Source organism: Lotus japonicus, chromosome 3 (genome assembly GCF_012489685.1).
Source record: "Lotus japonicus ecotype B-129 chromosome 3, LjGifu_v1.2".
In the NCBI taxonomy this organism is placed as follows: domain Eukaryota; kingdom Viridiplantae; phylum Streptophyta; class Magnoliopsida; order Fabales; family Fabaceae; genus Lotus; species Lotus japonicus.
In genome coordinates, this window is record NC_080043.1 from 18,867,469 (window position 1) to 18,888,514 (window position 21,046).

General features: G+C 38.4%; 4 protein-coding genes and 1 non-coding gene across 6 annotated transcripts; 2 read left to right on the forward strand and 3 right to left on the reverse strand.

Annotated features, from left to right (window-relative positions):
• Window positions 1–1,649: 1,649 nt before the first annotated feature.
• LOC130743716 (uncharacterized) lies at window positions 1,650–4,531 on the forward strand. The gene is made up of 2 exons (XM_057595943.1): window positions 1,650–2,150; window positions 4,277–4,531. The coding sequence occupies exons 1-2, from the start codon at window positions 1,650–1,652 to the stop codon at window positions 4,529–4,531; spliced, it is 756 nt and encodes a 251-aa protein (XP_057451926.1).
• A 1,925-nt stretch (window positions 4,532–6,456) lies between these two features.
• LOC130748247 (DEAD-box ATP-dependent RNA helicase 22) lies at window positions 6,457–16,738 on the forward strand. 2 transcript variants are annotated; one of them, XM_057601428.1, is made up of 8 exons: window positions 6,457–6,687; window positions 10,280–10,561; window positions 10,736–10,849; window positions 10,957–11,393; window positions 12,517–12,844; window positions 15,665–15,817; window positions 15,915–15,966; window positions 16,291–16,738. In XM_057601428.1, the coding sequence occupies exons 1-8, from the start codon at window positions 6,640–6,642 to the stop codon at window positions 16,344–16,346; spliced, it is 1,470 nt and encodes a 489-aa protein (XP_057457411.1). In that variant the 5' UTR covers window positions 6,457–6,639; the 3' UTR covers window positions 16,347–16,738. The 2 variants fall into 2 exon arrangements, with proteins under 2 accessions (XP_057457411.1, XP_057457410.1); XM_057601427.1 differs by lacking the exon at window positions 6,457–6,687 and adding an exon at window positions 9,546–9,956.
• A 433-nt stretch (window positions 16,739–17,171) lies between these two features.
• Window positions 17,172–17,244, reverse strand: TRNAR-ACG (transfer RNA arginine (anticodon ACG)). The gene has a single exon. It is a non-coding gene; the product is annotated as a tRNA-Arg (tRNA).
• A 776-nt stretch (window positions 17,245–18,020) lies between these two features.
• Window positions 18,021–19,337, reverse strand: LOC130743717 (uncharacterized). The gene is made up of 3 exons (XM_057595945.1): window positions 18,755–19,337; window positions 18,321–18,592; window positions 18,021–18,191 (listed from the first exon to the last, which is right to left on the reverse strand). The coding sequence occupies exons 1-3, from the start codon at window positions 19,335–19,337 to the stop codon at window positions 18,021–18,023; spliced, it is 1,026 nt and encodes a 341-aa protein (XP_057451928.1).
• Window positions 19,338–19,840: 503 nt separating this feature from the next.
• Window positions 19,841–20,989, reverse strand: LOC130743718 (glutathione S-transferase T3-like). Its single transcript, XM_057595946.1, has one exon. It carries the CDS (start codon window positions 20,987–20,989, stop codon window positions 19,841–19,843), a length of 1,149 nt encoding a protein of 382 aa, XP_057451929.1.
• Between the last annotated feature and the right edge of the window lie 57 nt (window positions 20,990–21,046).

The following is a 21,046-nucleotide window of genomic DNA, read 5'->3' on the forward strand; positions in this document are numbered from 1 at the left end:
ATAGGATACCCCACAGTAAAAGAGAGAGGACCAACAACAACACAAAGTTCATTGTCATCTTGAGTCTCCAAGGCAGCAATGTACCTGCAAATAGCAAAAGAAAATCAGGGAAAGAGCACCGTGGGAGGGAAGCTTGGGGACAGAGAGAAATCTCTAGAGAGACCCGCAATAATTGTTTCTTTATCCTCAGAAAAGTCAAAAATCATCGAATGTTTCCCTGTCAACATCAGAAATCATGCTGCTCTTCTACATCCAACTCGAGTTGTCACTACCACTCGCGCTTCGCCTCCTTCTACATCTCCTTCCTCTTGAATCATGTCGCTCCCCAATGTGTCTTCACTGGTTCTGTGATGAACCCTGGAAGAGCAAAGGAGTGGTTCTTGACCCACTGGAGCAACTTTATATTTAAATTCTTAATCCATATAAATTACACATTAAAATTATTTTTCCTCTGATATGATTATTAATATTTATTTCGTAAAAAATTCTAACAACATGTAAATTATTTATAATATTTACCATATTACACATAGAAATTAAAAACATTTCTAGAAACTTCTAGATTATTCTATGGAGTGTAAGCATTTTTTAACAAGTATATAATCCATGTTTTTCTAACAATCAAATTGTACATGTTCAACATCTATAAGTATGTGTGTCTATCTACCTACACACATAAAATTCACTTGACATCTATTAGATTCATATGTGTAATAAAATTATAAAAAAGTTAATTTCTAAAAAAAAGTTATATTAGAATTTAGTATTTTTTTTATTTGTGCAAATTTATATTAGAATCTAGTTTCTATAATTGGCATTTATGTTCAGACATCCCTCTAGAATTGAGAACCTCTCATTGTCTCTTCAACTGTGATGGTAGCCTACTATCAGTCGTCGCTCGTCCAATGTCTGCCGCCCATACAACCGTTAACAACGAGACCCCTCCACCTCTCACTGGTAGACTTTAGATCTTCTCTCATGTCAACCGTTGGTGGAACCTTTCTCTTTGCATCTATTAGTATTGTTTGTCAAATTATTGTTGAGTTTGTCAAATTTCTTCCCTCCGAGGGTTGACGCATAACTTGTACGTTGTTGAAGAGCTGCTAAACAATGCAAATCAGAAAGAGATAGCAATTGTTGCGGTGAAGGAGTGGCTCAAAGACCTCATGGACTATATTTATCGTGCTGACGATTTTTAGATCTTTTTTCTACTGAAGTTGCGTCTAAAAAAGACGTGACAAAAGGTTTGAAAGGATAGTTGGCAAACTAGAATCTATTTTCAATCTGAAACATATTCTTGGTCTTAAAGGATGTCATCAAAACTTTATCTACCTCTCTTGTAGATGCATCTAGTATCTATTCTAAGGATCAAGACACCTTGGTCAAATTATTGTTAGAGAATGATGAGCGTGATGGTCAAGTATCTATTCTACCTATTTTTGTTATGGGTGGGGTGGGCAAAACTGTTTCGGCTCAGCTGGTCTAAAAATTGATTTATGAGCACGAGCTAGTGTCTCTAATGAATCTAATACTCTCATGGTTATGAAGACTATCACAAGGGCAATTAGCAACAAGGATTGTAATTTGAATTATATAAATATGTTTCAAGCAAAAGGATTGTAGTTAACAATCAAAGAGATCATCCTGCTATGGCGATGTCAGCTGCCATGGAGCGTCTACAAGAATGGAGTGCAGCACAGGAGGCTCGCGGACAGCAAAACAGAAACAACCAGCGAGATGAGAAGAATATTAGATGGCAAGCCCCACCTCTGAATTTTATTAAAATAAATTTCGATGCGGGCTGGTCTGGCAGTGGTGGTTCAGGTTTTGGGTTGATTGCACGTTCTGATACAGCTGAGGCTTTATTGGCAGCTTCTCATTTTCATCATTCATGTCTTGACCCGCTAGTAGCTGAAGCTATGGCCTTGCGTTGGTGCTTATCAATGGCAAGAGACTTGGACATGGATCATGTGGTCTTTGAAGGTGACTCAGAAACCATCATCAGAGCCATGAAGTCTGCAGCATGCCCACCTGAGATAGACAGTATAATTTATGACTGTAAGCTTTTAGCAAGCTCTTTCCAAGTTATAGATATAGTGCATGCTAGGCGTAATGCGAACAATGTAGCCCACATTTTAGCTTCCTTAGCGGTTAGTTATCCATCAAGTTGTTGGTGGAGTAATTTTCCCCTGGCTGTTGACCAGGCTCTCCTTGTAGACTCAGCCTCTGTTTGTTAATCAATATATGAAGTATTGGCTCTCAAAAAAAAAAGCAAAAGGATTGTAGTTAATTCAAGGAAAGGTTAACAAGGAAGAAATTCTTATTAGTTTTGGATGATATTTGGATTGAGGATTATGTTAATTGTAATCTGTGTTGCACGGGTACGGGTACGGTACCCGTTACGGGTACGGTATTGGGTACGCGGTACGCGATTTTTTAAAAAATAGGGGTACAGGTACGTTAGATATATGTATATTTTTTTATACATAATATTTAAATATAAATAAATTATGCAAAAAAAAAGAATAACTAATTAAAATAACATCCAAGACATAATATTAAATTGTTCAACAAAACAACATAAAACCAAATAATTGTTCAACATCACAACAACATAAAACCAAATAATTGTTCAACACCACACCACAACAACATAAAACCAAATAATTGTTCAAAATGGAACTTTCTAAACAGAAAAATGCTTGTATGCAAGACCCACCAAAAAATTGACAAGATTCAACCACTATGCAATACACAGAATCAAAATTGATCAGGGCATCAACCATTCAACCAAATTCAACAAAGCAAAGCAAGAACAAAGAAAGGAAAAAAGCAACATAAAAATGATGTGGAGGAGCGCGGGTATCTGCGGTGGTGGCAGGCGGTGAGACCTAGAGGAGCGGCGGAGGAGAGGACGGCGCAGGAGTGCACGAAGGTGGCTGCTGGGTTTCCTTCTCTCGTGTTTCTTGAGTTCTTCTGCTGGGTTTCCTTCTTTTCACGCGATTTAGGGTTCTGATTTTCTTTTTTTTAAGGCCAAAACGACGTCGTTTTGGCCCGTAACCCTTTTTTTTGTAACGGGTATGTACCGGGTACGTATCGTATGCGTACCCGTAGCGTATGCATACCGGGTACGTATCCGGTACGGGTACGCGGCCAAAACGGTCGTACCCATGCATCAGAGATTGTAATTGTCTTCTAAAACCTCTTCATTTTGGGACTGCTGGAAGAAAAATCATTGTGACAACACAGAGTGAAAAAGTTGCTTCTGATAGTTCAAACATTCCAAGAAGGTTACCATCAAAAAAACTTCAGATGATGATTTTTTGTCCGTTTTTGCAAACTATGTATAGATTTCATTAGAATCTAGTGGAATCACAACTCTTGAAAAAATTGGAAGGAAAATTTTTAGAAGGTATTAAGGGTCACATTTAGCAGCTTTACCCCTAGGAGCCGCATTGTGAGGTAAACGTGTTATCAAATACTGGAATAGTATATTGAATAGCAACATTTGGAAAGCTTGTGAAAATGAGAGAAATATTATAGCAGCAATGAAATCAATTATAATTGTCTACCTCCAAATGTAAACGTTATTTTGTTTATTGTTCATTGTTTCCTACGGATTATGTGTTTGACAAAAATGAATTAATAATCCTATTATGGATGGTAGGAGACCTTTTAGTGCCTTCGGAAAGTGGAAATTCTGGGAAGAAATCAGTTGTGATCATATTTCTACAATTTAACATCAAGATCACTTTTTTCAGCACTACAACACAGGAAATGAGCATTTTGTGAATGTTGTTCATGATTTAGAAACCCTACTCAGTGGAGAATTCCATTGCATATCAGAAGTGCTTGGGAATGACATTAAGTTCATTATCAAGAATCGTTATTTTTCATTTTATAGATTTACTGATCAAGTCTCCGAAAACTTTGTAATGTTTGGTACGATGAAATTTTTTAGGACATTTTTGTCAACTGGGTTTGGCGACCCTCCTATCAACAGCGAGAAGGCACATTGCATCATTCTGTCAAATTTAATGTGCTTGAGAGCATTGCTATTTCATAATTTTCTTGATCTTAATACATTACTTGACTCTATGGGTAAAATGCTTCATTTGTGTTATTTGAATCTCTGTATGACAAACAAAAAGACATTACCAGAGTCATTGTTTGGTTTACTCAATATGCAGACATTAAATTTGTTCTGTTGTAGAAAGTTGAAGATGTTGTCTAATGACATGCAAAATCTTATAAATTTGTGTCATATTGATATCAGCTTTATTGTTTGAAAAAGATTCTTATAGGTATGGGTCAGTTGCAGTATTTGAGTTCCTTTATTATAGGCAAGCATGAAGAGAAGAAAATCAAAGAATTGGGAAAACTTCCAAAACGTCATGGATCACATGAGATTATAAAATTGGAGAGTTTTACCAGAAATAATGAAGCACTGGAGGCAAGGCTAATGGATAAGAAGTATCTCGACCACCTAGACTTGAGTTGTCATTTGGAGCAGATGACACTGGTTCCATAACTGAAATGAATATTCTTTATAGGTTACAACCTCACCAAAACCCGAAGATTCCAAAGGTATCCAGTTATAGGGGCACAAGGTTTCCATAATGGGTTGGACACTCTTCGTTCCGCAACATGACTGAATTATCTCTATCAAGTTGTCAGCATTGTTGTATGTTTCCCTCACTTGAAAAACTACCTTCTCTCAAGAGCCTACATATGTCTGGTTTGAATAGGCTGGAGGCTGTTAGGGTTTAATTTTATAAGAATTATGACTCCTTTTCAGGGACACTCTTTCCATTCCTTGAACATCTGAAGTTTGAAAACATGCAAATATTGGAAGTTGTGGCATCCTTTTTGAGTCAAATTGCTTTCTTGAATTAAAGTGCCTCGAGATAAGTATTTATCCCAGACTAAGGAGAGATTTGCCAACTCACATTTTAACTTTGAAATCATTTTGTATTAGAAGATATGAACAAATTGCTTTTTCTCTTCCTAAGGCTCCTGACATCATCCATCTTGAGATAGATGAAAAAAATAATGTAGCCTTGCGGAAGCTACCCCTTTCGGAGAAAATTCTAGGCTTCTTTAGCTGCAAGTCCACCAACACTACCCATGATACATAACTGTTCAACCATCCTACCCAAAATCTGACTCAACCAAATCATTTTTTTTTATGGAAATGACTCCAGATTCCGACGTTTCGGTTAAGGTTGAAATAAACATAGGGACACAAGAAGGGGGTTTAATTGTGCCTTGAAATTTTCACAAAATTCTTAAGCTGTAGATGATGTATAAAATTATTTTCACAAAAACTTTTTACCAAGACCCTTTATTATTACACAGCCGAATAAATAACAAGTAAAGAGTAATGGTTAGAGCAATTCTCAAGAGATTTATATTGGTTGACCTTGAAGGCTTGAGCTACCTCCACTCCCTAGCCAGAACTAAATGTATCCTCTAAAATCAACAAGTATCCTACAAGACTTATTCTTACAAGTATTCTTCTACCAAGTCTCTTCAGGCTCTACAACCTTTACTATAAGACCGGATAATTAAGCGTTTAATTAACTAGTTATTTATCGGTTTAATAGCGATAAACACTGTTAAACTTAAGTTGATTTGGTTATTATGCTTTGTGTGTCTATATAATTATGACTATGTTATTATTATCTATTTTCCTAAATAAATAAATAAAAAAAAATGGAAAGTTAATAGAAAAAAAAAAGAGAAGAGTCACACATGAGTGACTTAAAAAGAAGAAGAAGAAAGTAACAAAATTGAAGAAAGGGAAGTTTGTGATTTGGCGAATATATAAATGTATATTTAAGTGTTAACACTTCTACATTTGATCACTTAAACTTGCTCAAAGTGATTTTAATTTATATCATAGAGTCCCTAATAATTTTTAGGATAATGATTCATCTTTCTAATATTTTTCTCTTAACTTTACGAGTTAAATCCTACACTACCAAAATCAATCTAGACTTAGAGAATTCAATATGTCCTAATCACTAAGTTCTCTTCGTCTAATTTTAGTGGACTTTAAATAAAATATATCAGATGTATACTTTCACCAAATTGTTGCAGCGAAAAGACTTGGTAGTAGAAAAGAGAAGTGGTGAGTTATGAAACAAATGAAATAAAAAATTGAAGAATGAATTCAAGCTGGAGGTGTAAAGGTGGCAAGCATGACAAGGATAAGGCAAACGTAGTGTTAGTTGAAGTAAAACTTTGCTGGCATAGCTTTACAGCTCCTCCTTTCTTGCATGTATTCAACTTCTAATTGTGCTCCACGTTCAACCTCTTGCATGTCCACCTCAAGCTATTGCCTGATTCTTCACCCTTAAGCATTGTGTTCGGACTTCTATAAATAGCAACAACATGAATAGTAGGAAAAAAAAGAAACTTAGAAGCAATTGATTCTCACACAAAAATTTGACAATAGCATTAGATATTTGAGTGAGTAGTGTTTAGTAAAAAAAATTCTTGAGCTTTGGATCGGAAGTTGGGATCTTAGAGCTTAGCATTTTTTTAAAGCGAGTAATTTTCTAAGGATACGAAGTACGATAACGCGTTCGTGTCGAAGCTAAAGAATAGAAGGAAAGCTAGCCTGTACGAGAAGCGATGATGTTATTGGATCGAAGTCGCAACTTAGGAAAGAAAGTGACTAAGGTAAGGGTAACTCAGTATAGAGTGTCTTTGAGTCTTGCATGCTTTTATCGCACTGCATGCGTTTGAGATGAAGGTGTTTAATTTGATTGACAATTGATTGAAATATTGGTATGCTTGCTATGTTGTATACTTGCTTATGTTGAATGTTTTCTGAGACTTGTAACAAATGTTTTCTGAGGCTAAGACCATTGTTAAACAATAGAGACACACGTCTCCGTTTTCTGGGGCTTCGGCCATTGATTATTGAAATTATGAATAACATGTGTTATTCTAAGTTGATTATTGGTTTGGAAATTGTCGTTTACTGACTTGACATATAGGGAAAGTGGTAATGAGGTGGGTGTGGTCCCGCGTGATTGTCCCGTCTTTCGAGGCGTTATAAAGTGGCAATGAGGTGGGTGTGGTCCCGCGGGATTGTCCCATCTTTCGAGATGTTCTAAAGTGGCGATGAGGTGGGTGTGGTCCCACGCGATTGTTCCGTCTGTAGTGGCGCTAAGTGGCGATGAGGTGGGTGTGGTCCCGCGTGATTGTTCCGTCTTGTGAGACGTTATTGATCGATCCATTTTGGTAGCATCATATAGTTGCATTATAGGGAACTAACACATGACCCTATATTGTTAGATTTTAGTTATTGGTTTATTGATATCTGATTTGATGTTATATTGTTGAGGTTATTATTATATGAGTTAATCTATGTTAAGTTGTTGATATATGAGTTTAGTTATATTGCTGGTTTTTTTTGATATCTAGATTAACTTAAGTTGCTAGTTTATTTACCATGCTAGGTAATTAAATTTGAATAGCATGATTTTCTCCTTTATATGTGGTAGTTGCATGGAGTTAACCCTTTCTATTTGCTACTTGTTATTTGGGCGCTTAACGCTATTAGGCGATGAAGAGTCTTCTGGCGATGCTTAGCCATGCTGAGATGGAGGAGGGATAGTAACCGGCGGAGCAAGGATGGAAGAAGCTGTATAGTTTTCCTCTTAGTAGTTTATGCTTGAGTCTTCTTTGTTATCTGAAAACTCTGTTACTAAAACCTTGTTTTCACCACTGTTTAAGTGTGCGTACTTATTTTGGAAACTTGCTTATGCTATTGTAAGACACTATTATTATATGTCGGGAACGGGTTGTTTAATTAAGACTATGTTATGTATTAAACTGTGTTTAGTGGTTTTGAAAAGAAAAAAATTATCGTGTTTTCTTAGGATTACGAAATAGTCCTTAGACTTTGTTAGGTTACTAATGTAACTCCTCACTTGAGAAATTGGGGCGTTACATTTACAATGATGATGAAGAACTTTATTAAGTTTTTTCCTTGAGGCATAGGTAGTAAACGATGTAAGCACTCAAAAAACTCTCGGGACCCGTTTGGTACGCTGTGTAGTATAAGGCCTGATATTATAAGATATGATTGTATTAGGTCTGATAGGATAAGGTCTGGCAAAATTTTAATATTATACAACGTTTGATCATATATTGTATAATTTGGTGGCGACAATGGTGATGGTAGTAGTGGTGGTATTGGAAGATGGTGGTGGTAGTAGTGGATGGTGGTGGTGGCGGTTGTGGTGCAAGTAGTGGCGGTAGCGGCGATGGTGGCTGTGGTGGAGGGTGGTGGCGGCAGTGGTGGTGGAGGATGAGGGCGGCGACAGTGGTGGTATGTCAGTATAACCGATGGGGGTAGTGGTGGCGGCGGCGACGACGGTGGTGGTGATGGCGGCAGTGGTGGAGGATGGGGGGCGGTGACAGTGGTGGTATGACGGTATCAATGATGGTGGCAATGGTAGAGCGTGGTGGTGGTGGTGGTGGCAGTAGTGGTGGAGGGTGGTGGTGGCGGGACAATGATGGTGGTGGTGACGACAATGGTGGTGGTGGTAGTGGCTAGGGGTGGAAATAGGTCAGGTGGCTCGTCAGGGGCCTATGACTCGGCTCGTTTATTAAAAAGGTCAGGCTTAGGCTTTTTAAAAGGCTTGTTTAACTTAAAAGGCCAAGCCCAAACAATTTAAAAAGTCTATTTAGCCTGATAGGCCGGCCTACTTATAAATAAATATAATATAATCATATATAATTTTTTTTAAACTGATGTATATTTTAGTATAAAAGAAAACCCTAAGTCCCTACCCTAATCTAGATTAAAAACGTTCCAGACATATTCAACATGGCACATCCTCAGCCGCACAGAACGCGGGCTGCAGACAGCCGCCACTGCCGTCTGCCGTTGCCAAGTCCACCTCTCCTGCAATGATATAGGTTTAGTTTTTAAAATGCAATGATACCAATTTGTTTATTTGAAAAGAAAGTGCAATGATATATAAAAGGCTTATTAGCCCGCTAGTCTAATGACATTCTTTTGATAAAATTGTCTGTTAAATAAGCTTTTAAGAAGGCTTGTAGGCCAGGTCAGGCCTTAGAAAAGGCCAGGCCAAGCCATAAAATTTGGTCTATTGATAGGCCACAGGCCAGGCTTGGGCCACGAAAAGAGAATGCAAGCCAGGCCTAGGCCACGCAAAGCTTGGCTCGGCTCGGCCTATTTCCACCCCTAGTAGTGGCGGCGGCAGTGGTGGTGGAGGATGGTTATGGTGGCGGTTGATTAAATATATTCAAGTAGTTTATACATCACACTCTTATCATGCCTTATCCATCATCTATAGGGTGAATTAAATAATCTATCACTTTAATGTATAAGAGGAGATTGATGTATAAGCTTATACAATACAATTTGAGCACCAAACAATCGATAAGTTCATAATGTATTGTATAAGCTTATACAATAATGCTTAATACGGCGTACCAAACGAGCAATTGTTATTTAATAACCATGGTTAAAAATGTGTAGTCTCCCTAAAACCCTAAACCCCTCTATGTCCATTTGCATTTCTGCTTGTTTCTCAACTAACATCGTTATTCAGTGAAGAAGAAAGAAACTCCAAATGATTGTTATCCGTTCTGCTTCGATGCTCCATCTCCAAAATCTCCCACTTCGCTACCAATTCTTCTCTCACTTCACCCATGCTTACTCCTCTCTTCGCAATGCCACCTCGCCTTCTCTATTCAACTTCAAACCTCGCTTCATTCCTCTAACCCTTCCACGCCAAACGCAGTCACGGCTTGTTGCTTCTTCTTCTTCTTCTTCACCAGAAGCTTCTTCCAATGGCAGAGACACTTTCTTTGCTGAAGAACACGTTCTCTGGAGTTCACTCGGGCTCTCTGATACCCTTTCTCGAGGTCTCTCTGACATTGGCTTCAAAAGACCCTCTCTCGTTCAGGTCCTCATTTTTACGATGACCCTTTTGTCAATTCTTGCTCCTTTTGTGATTTTCGTTGAAATTGAGTGACACCCATATGTAAAAATTCAATCTTGTTTACTTTTTGTGTTTACTTTTTCACTCATTTTTTCGATGACCCTTTTGTCAATTCGTGCTCCCTTTGTGATTTTCGTTGAAATTGAGTCATACCCATATATAAAAATTCAATTTTGTTTACTAATTGTGTTTATGCTTGAGCTGATAACTGGGTTTTGTTGATTTTTTGTTTCTGGTGCTGAGGACTATGATATGGGCATTTTGATGATTCTTCTTTGTGTGTTCAGGCTTCTTCGATACCGTCTGTGCTGTCAGGGAAAGATGTGGTCATTGCAGCGGAGACCGGCAGTGGTAAGACATACAGTTACCTGGCTCCTCTTATTGATAAGCTAGCCCAGGAACATTCTCCACATGCTGTACCTGACCAAGATGGGTTTTCGCCTCGGAAAATTCTGCTTGTCCTTTGTCCAAATGTGCAACTGTGTGAGCAGGTAGTTAGGATGGCTGACAGACTCCGAGGAGACACTGGTGAAACCATAGTTAGTGTGGCAGCCATTTGTGGCAGACAGGTAGTGAATGGTGATGCTTTAGCTTATTGTTTTATTTCATTTTCTGTATTTTGGTTTATCATTATGGAATTGTAGTTATATATGAATGCCTTGTTGTTTCTATATACAAGATTTTAGCTCTCTTTTTGAATTTTCTGTGTGTGATTCTTAATACGAAGAATATTTTTGGCTCAGGGATGGCCAACTCGAGAACCTGATGTCATTGTGACGACACCTGCTACTCTTCTGAATTATGTTGATCGGGATAGATCTCGCCGCATGGAATTTATGCGTGGTGTCAAATATGTGGTATCTTTCTTGCATTATGATCTGCGGCTGTGCCGATCTAGAAGATGCCTAGTTTAAGCTTTCATTCTTATTACTTGTAATGTTTTATTTCTATTTCTATTTGGCAGGTGTTTGATGAAGCTGATATGCTTCTATGTGGGAGCTTCCAGAATAAAGTAATCCGCTTGATAAACTTGCTCCGCTATGATGAAAAACTCTCGTCATCAAAAGGCACTGTATCAGAGTTGCCAGTGGAACTTGAATCATCCTTGTCTTCACATGATGCTTCGGAAGGGGAAGAGGAACTTCCAACTGAAGCCATCTCAGAAGAGGATGTTGATGATGATAGTGAGGATATCATCAGTATTGATAATGAAGCTGAATCTGATAAACGGAGAGACTGGAGAAGGGGGGCAAGGAAAAATTATGAGCGTAGTAAACAGTATATTTTTGTTGCAGCTACACTTCCAGAGAATGGAAAGAAAACAGCTGGAGGAATATTGAAACATATGTTTCCTGGTGCTAAGTGGGTTAGTGGAAACTATCTTCATTGTCATAATCCAAGGTGCTTTATTATTTTCCTCCATGTCAGTACTAATTAGTTATTACTAGGAACGGTGTTTCACTTTTTTTCTTTCTACTTGTTACCCAGCTATTGCTGTGGTGAAATAATGGCATGTATCCATCAAGAATATTAGAATAGGAAAGTGGTTAAATGTCTTAATGGTTCCATTTGATGTGAACTGAAGATAAGGCGAATGGAATGTATATGTAGAAACTTTTAAGGCAAATATTACTATAATCATAAATGGCAAGACTCTTTTCTAAAATCTAAGTTTAGTGTCCATAAGGATATCAAGGTGATTGCCTAGAAAGTATGATCATTAGTGTGAACCTTAAATTAGGCACAGAGATTATAATGCCTAGAAAGTAAGTCACAGTTCACTACTGCAGTGTATGATAAAACACATGGAGTTAGATGTGTTTTTTGTCAGGGAAAAGTTCTGACTAAATCACTCTAAATGACTAAATCTCACATTCCAGCTCATGAGCAAGTAGCAGATACTACGGCTTTATCCAAACAGAGGTTCTCTGAACTCTGAATTAAACTCAGGGCGTTATCTCCTTCCGGTCCACCCTGAGATTAAGGAGGGAATGTTACATATATGTGCTTCTCTACTCTTTGGTGTTATTTCACATATAATTAGTTAGCTTTCAGTTATTATCTCTTAGTGCATTTTGTTTGTTAGTTCTCAGTTTGTTAGAGGTAGCTATTGTGCTCTTAAGCTTCGGTTAAAAGCTTCTCATAGATTCACAGAACTATAATAGGATGATGCCCGATCTACTCTGATTGTACTAATAAACACTAAACAGTTTTCACTTTTCAGATTCTCTCTCTCTCATCTTACAATTGTAACATGCCCTTCTGATTAGTCTTTCATAGAATACTATCTAATCATTCACTTATCTTCATTGGAGGGTAATGATGTGACTTCACAATTAAAGCATTAGTTATTGATGCATCCTTTCTTTGTTGAAAAACTGAAACATACTAACTATATGTACATTGTCATTGAACTTGTGATATTTAGTGATACCCTACCCATTCTAGTCTGCTACTAATAGTGTCCTTGTTTATGCATCTCTGATTGTGAGTTAATATGTTACTTTGGCTTCTCAATTTTTAGATTGGAGCAAAGATGGATTGAAGTCACGGTTGATACACAGGTGGGTGAACTCATAAAGGCTGTGAAGCACGGTTTCACAGCCGAATATTTGGATAATGCTGGTGGCGTTCACAGAACAATGGTGTTTGCCAACACTGTTGAGGCTGTTGATGCTGTTGCAAAGATATTGCTACGGTCAGGGATTGAGTGTTTACTTTATCATAAGAATTGCACATTAGAAGAGCGCGCACAGACCTTGGTTGATTTCCATGAGAAAGGTGGTGTTCTTGTATGTACTGATGCAGCTGCTCGTGGTGTAGACATTCCAAATGTCTTGCATGTTATTCAGGTATACACTCCTTTTACATGTCATAATAGCTTCTGTGATAGCAAAAACTGTGTTCATGCCAAGTTGCAAAACAAACAAAAAGTAAGATTAAACATCAGCTTTTATATTTTGATCAAATGGCAGTTTTACTTTATAATCAGAAAATAGAAATACAATGTGCATAAACAGGAAAGTAACCAATATATCTTGCTTATGATCTTACTGTTTCTTCATAGTCCATATTTTGCTTATTTAATTTATTTGGAAGTGTCTCCTATGTAGAAAATATCTCCTTTTCAGAGGCACTCCCCATAGCATAACAACCTTGGAAAAGAATCTCCATAGATTTTATCTCAACTATTCCAAATGAGGGTTTGCTTCCATCATAGATCCTTGTGATTTCTTGCCACAAAGAGCAGAAATTATAGTATTCCTTGCCATCACGTTTTCAACAAGCTGCTCAGTTGATAGAACCCAGCCAAGAAATAGAAGAAATCGATATTATTCAAGTAAACTACAAGATGCTGAGTAATCCGAGAGTCCCAGCTCCTCTCCCTAAATCCCAAAAGATGATAATACTCTCTAACTCTCTTATTTATACTCTCACTCTCTAACTAAGTGAAACTTCCTCAACTAACTAGCCTATAGGGTGCGGGTACCTATCAATACTCTCCCTCTTCAAAATTCACCTTGTCCTCAGGTGAAGGCTGGAATACAAGCTAAAGAATTGAAGAATTAATCCAAAATACATACAAAGAAAAATTACAAAACTTCTTTGATTCTTCTCTGTTCCTTTCCACTTTAAGCTTTGGCTGACTAGCTTCACACTCCATAGCCCAACACATTTGGATGACCAGGTTCACGTTTAATTCCTCCCATCAGTGATTTGGGCTTGGCCCATTCGTTTTGGATGGGGGTTCAGCTGGTACCCACTCATTTCGGCTCTTCTCCGTGATGCACTTACTCCTGGAAAAATCCCATACATTCGTTGCTGGCTCTGCTTGCACCTCGCAAGTAGCTGATTCTGACAGTTTGGTGGCGGATATCCCCGATCCCAGTTCTGGAAGGGGTCGGTTGACCCAATCGCTTGGCCTCCCTCCTCCGTCAGGTTGTTCGAACAGAATTCGCTTGACCCACAAAGAATGTTGATCTTGCAAGTGTGCCCTCTGTTTCAGCAGCCGTCGCTGTTGCCCTTACGACATGGACTTCACCTTCTTCACCGTTCATGACGACAGACCATTCGCTGAATGCACCTCTCAACATTAAGTGGTTTTGGTGGTGGACGTGTCTCCATCCCCCGCTTCTTCTTTCTCTCTTCTGTTATCCCACAGTTTGGGACAGCCCTTTTGGAGCTGATTTCTGATTTCTCTTTCAACATTGTGATTCTTGATTGAGACAACTTGCCAATCACCCCGCTGCTATGGAAATGCAGGGTCCTGCCACTCTTTACCCCCAATGTAGATTCACCGTACGATGGCGGTGGATGCCTTCTTCCCCCTTTGTAGGTTTCGTGTCTTGCAGCTGCTTTACGAGGATGTCCACCCACCTGTTGTCCTGCTCCTGCTTCTCTGTCGTCATGAGACTCAAGACTATTATATCTGTCTCCGACTTCCTCCGTGACGTCTCCGCTGTTGTTCTCTCCGCCTCGCTGCCTCTCACTCTGCCTCTGCTGTGGCCTCCGATTCTTTCCTTTCCTGTTCCTCCTTCTGCTTTCTCTCATCTTCCTTTCTCCAATCTGCCATCTCGTTCATCAATTCTCTCAGAAGTGCACCTACTTCCTTCTTCACTTGTGGTGACAAGGAACAACCCCTGTAATCCTCCCTTTTCTTGCCAGCCATCTGCTTCAAATGCTGTTTGCTAGATTTTCAGGGCACCTGAATCGGTGCTTTGATACCAATGATAGAACCCAACCAAGAAATAGTAGAAATTGATATTATTCTAGAACAGAAAAGATGCTGAGTAATCTGATCCCTTAAATCCCTATTCTTAAATGATCCCAAAAGATGATAATACTCTCTTAACTCTTATTTATAATCTCACTCTTTAACTAAGTGAAACTCCCTCAACTACCTAGCCTATAGGATGCGGGTACCTATCATCAGTCCCTTCCATTAAATACCCCAGATTCAATATCGCACCTTCTTGAATCTTGATCTTGCTTTGATACCACTCTATCATGTTTGTGGCATGGCTCCAACACAGCTTTGTTTGCAGTTGGCTGAAAACCAAGTTAGCTTCACTATCTAGGTCTGAAGAGTGTGTTTGGGAAAGTAAGATGGCAAGAGTGCTTTACATTATCTCTATCTTGCTCACAAACTCTACCACTATATGCCTTGGCTAAATGATGCCTCCCCTATAATCCCTAACCTCAACCGATGTATGGCTACAATCAATGATCTAGAATTTTCCCTACAAAGCATCTTACATATTTACAAAAACTATTCCTATGGAGAGTTCTAATGTATTATTCTCAAGGAACTTTCTGGATTCTGGAACCCTGGATATTTACAAATGCCAAGGAGTTTTCTTTATTATTCTAGAGTGAAGAGTGTATAAAAAGGATTCTTGCCTAACATTGGCATGGCAACCTGGTTTCTTTGCATGGTTCCTTCATCCATTTATCTTGAATACACATATTTAATTTATGACTCTTAAATCATTACATGACCATGCATGCATATTGCATCTCACTCCTTTATCTTCATCTTATGACCTCTCACACTACTATTAATGACCGTGCTTTCTATAGTATTTTCTTGTGTATTCATTTTTAAAGTCTGTTAGGTGTTATATTATATTGTTATCTAGGTGTTCACTCTCAATGCTGTTCATGTATTTCAGGCAGACTTTGCTACCTCTGCTGTAGACTTCTTGCACAGGGTTGGTCGTACAGCTAGAGCTGGCCAATTTGGACTTGTTACAAGCATGTACACTGAATCCAACAGGGAGCTTGTTAATGCAGTTCGTCGGGCAGCAGACCTTGGTCAACCTGTGGTAAATTTTGAAACAGCATTTTTGGTCACATAGTTCCAACTGTGAATTATTCATAGATTCCAAAATTTGTGGAGTGATATTTAATATTTTACTGCAGGAGACTGCATTTAGCAGGAAAAGAAGCTTCCGTAACAAGCTCAAAAAGAGGGGTAATGTTTAATATTTGGTTCCACAAAGCTTTAAAAATCAACATTCTATATGAATATATACTATGCATAGTTGTTCGGTGAGGATGATAAGTATGTGTGTTCTGAATCTTGCATCAGCATTTATAGCTTTGTACACTACTTAGAGGAGTTTAAGGGTGTGTTTGGCTACCAGTTTGCATGCGAACAGACGCTCTCGTGCACTTCAAGATAAAAAATGAATGGAAATCTTGCGAATCGAGTTGAAAGTCTGTTCATGTTTTACTCAACTGATATCTAAATACACCAAGTCTCTTGGTATCTAACTTGTTCTTTTTGTATTTGTAGCGCGTGCCAACCAAGCTAGAGGTCCAGAAATTATTGAAGAGAGTTTTGTAGCCTGAGAATACAAGCTTATGTGACCCTAGCCCTGGGTATCTGAACCAGAAAACACCTAATGACAATGTGAACATCGCTATGGGCCGTTGCTTTGAAGTGTACTAGCTGTTACACCTGCATGCCTCAGATTATATAGCACGGGTGGGTGCAGCATGTATTGAATCCTACCGCTTCACGGGGATGGTGAAAAATATGCTCATTTATGCGCCAATCAAGCTTCTAGGGAAGTTGCTGATATTGGAAAATACTTTTCAGGGCAATTAGTTATCTTGGTTCCTATCATTTTCACCTTGTAAATTATGAGACGATTCTATTAGTCACTTATCATTTTTGTTCTTCATAATTACTTGTGATTGTGTTTCATTATTCTATGCAGCAAGGCAAATGCTATTTTGCATACCCAGATTTATTATGTGAATGTTGTTGGATAGTTCTTTTCAAGAGTGGGATACTGGATTTATTTTGAAGTTAATTATTGTAAATTACTAGTTTTTTATATTAAAAAATAGAGGTATTATTATGCATATGATATATGTGCCATATAAATTACCCAGTTACTTGTGAATTGTAGATGTAAACTAATGGTATTCCGGTATTTGATATTTCTATTAATTTAATTACATGCCTTTTGGAGAGGTTAATGTACGAATTGGCCAAAATGTTAAATAAAAAACTTATCAATGGAAATAATATAAATAAGTTGACGAATGGAATGATCATCGTCGCTTTTCATAGTTCATACCTATATTTTAAAAATCTAGTATAATATTAACTATGAAGTATATAAGATGTATAATTCGAATGAAATGAAAAAAATATTCCCAGTAGAACGACTTCACTGGGGATCGAACCCAGAATCTCTGGTTCCGTAGACCAGCGCCTTATCCATTGGGCCATGAAGTCTGTTTTTACTACTGTAAATAATAAAATACTATTAAACATTAGTAAGAAAAGAGTCAAAAGACCAAGACTCCAAACAAACACGCTAGGTAAACAAGCCCCGGTCTACACTTGACTTGAGAAACGGGACAGTGTGGTTACCTACTAACCACTCCTGTATCCTACACTTTCCAAAGCATTAATTGAAACAATATAATACAGGTACGTACCAAAAAAGGATTCTAAGAGCAACTCCAATGCTTAGGCTCTTATTTGGGCTTTTATACACTATTCAGCACTATTCTACACTATTCATGTGCCACGTCAGACTTAAGAGCCTGCTAAGAGCCTGAAGCAGATTTTGCTCCAATGCATGGGCTCTTAAATTACTATTACAAGGGTCTCACTGTGTCCCACCATACAACATTAAATAATGATATTTATTTTCACCTAATTTAGATTTAAAATTTAATAGTATATCAATACTTCAACTAGAAATTAATTTAATTATTACTTATACTAATTTAATTTAAAATTAATTTTCCTAAAATTTTAAAAAAAGTACATTGTATTGAATTATAGAAATAAAAGAGAGCCAAACTTGAGAGAGAGAGCCTCATTAAAACCTTACTAGGAAAAGCCCAATTGGGATACAAGCCTAGTGAAGGAAAAAGAGTACAACAATCCCTAAGAGAGACCTTAATACATTACATTAACAAAATAAATACGAAAGGAAATACATGAGAATGAAAAATAAACAACAATACATTTGAAACGAAATACACATCAAGGCGTGAAGATTAAGTTTCATTATTATCGATTTCAGGAAGGTCCCAGATATGCTCCACCAAGTCTGCTTGAAGTTGGCGATGGATTGACTTTTCAATTTGATGTGCTCTCCTTTCCAACATATTTCTAAAAGCGGGAATAGGACCGCTTAATACTTCAGCATCCGATATGTCATTATTGACCTGCTCATAAACAAAATTACCTTTGTACGTGTTGCGCTCATCTTCAACAATCATGTTATGCAATATGATGCAAGCATAGATGATTGACTTCATGTCATTCGGATGCCACCAGCGTGATGGACCACGGACAATCGCAAACCGAGATTGGAGCACTCCGAATGCACGTTCCACGTCCTTTCTTGCTGCTTCTTGTCTTTTGGCAAACTTTTGCTTTTTTTCTCCTTGTGGCATTGGGATGGTCTTCACAAATGTACCCCACTCGGGATAGATACCGTCTGCTAGATAGTATCCCATGTGATACATTGTTTCATTCACTCTAAATTTCACCATGGGAGCAGCTCCACGCAAAACCTCATTAAACACCGGAGATTGGTTTAGCACAGTAATGTCATTATTTGAGCCTGCAATGCCAAAAAATGCATGCCAAATCCACAAGTCTTGTGATGCCACTGCTTCAAGCATGATTGTGGGTCTTCCATGATCACCTCGGGTGTATTGACCTTTCCACGCAACTGGACAATTCTTCCATTCCCAATGCATACAATCAATGGAACCTAACATACCTGGAAATCCACGAGACTCCCCCCATTGAAGTAGGCGTGTCATGTCTTCCTCGTTTGGACGCCTCAAGTATTGCCCACCAAATACTTCACACACACCTTCTACAAAATTCTTTAAGCACTCAATTGCAGTACTTTCACCAATTCTAACGTATTCATCAACACTGTCAGCAGGTGATCCATACGCTAACATACGAATAGCGGCGGTGCACTTTTGTAATGGTGATAGACCTTGTCTTCCAACTGCATCAACGGACATTAAAAAGTACGGGTTATAAGACCCAAGGGCCTCTACAATTCTGAGGAACACATGCTTTCGCATTCGAAACCTTCGTCGGAAAAGCTCTTCCGTGTATACAGGATTTTCAGAGAAGTAGTCCTTCATCAACCGCTCGTTCCCAGCTTCACGATCTCTCTTTATTACTCTTCTTGTTTTCTTGGGCCTAACGGTGTTGGCATGTTGTTGTTGTTGTTGATAGAACTCCATCTCCTGCTGCATCATATCTTCAACGAACGTGTCATTCATAAAATCCTCCACACATTCGTTGTAAAATGTGTTCCAGTCGGGTAAATTGTTTGGATCCATTATATGGCACAAATGACAAAATATTGGTGTAATTTGATAGGAGGAATACAAGATGAGAGAACGAAAGAACTGTTGAATGTTGAAATGAATGAAATATGGCATGAATAAATAAGAGAAACAACGGTTATATTCCCAACGGCTATATTCCCCAACGACTATATTCCCAACGGCTATATTCCCAACGGCTATATTACCCAACCGCTATATTCCCAACGGCTATATTTCCCAACGGCTATATCCCCAACGGCTATATTCCCCAACCGCTATATTCCCCAACGACTATATTCCCCAACATTGACATAGTACTTATTACGAAATTTGAATGATAAAATTACGACATTGACAATATACTAATTAAGAAATTAGAATAACGAAATTACAACATTGATTCAGTACACATGAAGAAGCTAGAATAATAAAGTTACAACATTGATGCAATACACATTAAGAAATTGGAAGAATAAAATTACATCACTAATACACATTAAGAAACACAAGAAGATTTAAGACATTCCTAGTTCACTTAAGGCGAAAGCACGTAGTGCGTTATGCGTACGCAACTCCTCATCGTTCATTCCAGATGTGTTCTTGTTAAGGATATCCATATATGCCCGAAAGTTCTCCGCCTTCTTAAATTTGAGTTCTTCCTGTCTCAATTGCAGTTCACTTTGTTTCAGTTGTTGGTCAGCTTGTTGCAAATCTAGTTCTCTGTTCCTTATCTCCCTAAAATTTGCCATCATTTCCATTTTAGCCTTCCCCATGGCTAACACATCAGGGTGAGGAGCAAAAGATAGAGTACTTGACGCAGTATCTGTTGTTTTGGCCTTTCTCTTCTCTGCCTTCTTGCCCTTCGGGCGAGTTGTTGGTGGTGTTGCCTCATATTCGTCGCAATCAATTGATGCACTTGGGTCAGTCGATGTTCCGTCGGCGCCAGCTCCTGACTTCTTTTGTCCCCTTGAATTGGTTTTCATTGATTGTCCCTTCCACTTTGGTTCATCTTTCACCATCCGCCATACATTCTCATGTGTGAAATCTTTTTTATGGTCTACCTGAAATAGGGCATGCGCCTCAGCCATGATATCCTTCTCTGAGTGTCCACTTTTCCAAGGAGTGGTAACTTTGTTGTAGCAACCGGTAAAAAATTGAATATCTTTACTCAATTTTCCAAAACGACATTTCAGCATCTTCCCTGTCCTCGGAGGAGTGTCAAAGTCACGGTACTCATCAAATTGGTCGCGGATCCTATCCCAAAACTTTGCTGCCGTTTGATCAGTTCCCACCGTCGGATCCTTAGAAATGTTGAGCCATGATTGAACAAGAAGTAAATCGTCTTTAACCCTCCATCTGGTGCGTTTCTTTCCAGAAGATTGATCCTCATCTTCAAGATCAATATCATCTAGACCCTCGTGTTGTGTATCATCAGGCGTAGCCTCACATTGTGTATCAGAGACTTTTGAACCAGTGCTACCAGTAGGAGGGGCTTGGCTTTGAAATTGGTATTGTGGTGGATACATGGGGTATTGTGGATTTGTGAAATTTTCATCAGGGTGAAGTGGTTGGTTTTGAGATGTATATGGAAACATTTGGTACTGAGAATTATGAACATTGCCACCGGTGTGAGGCGATTGGTTTTGAGGTGGATATGAAGACATTTGGTATTGAGAATTTTGAAAATTGCCACCGGGGTGATGCGGTTGGTTTTGAGGTGG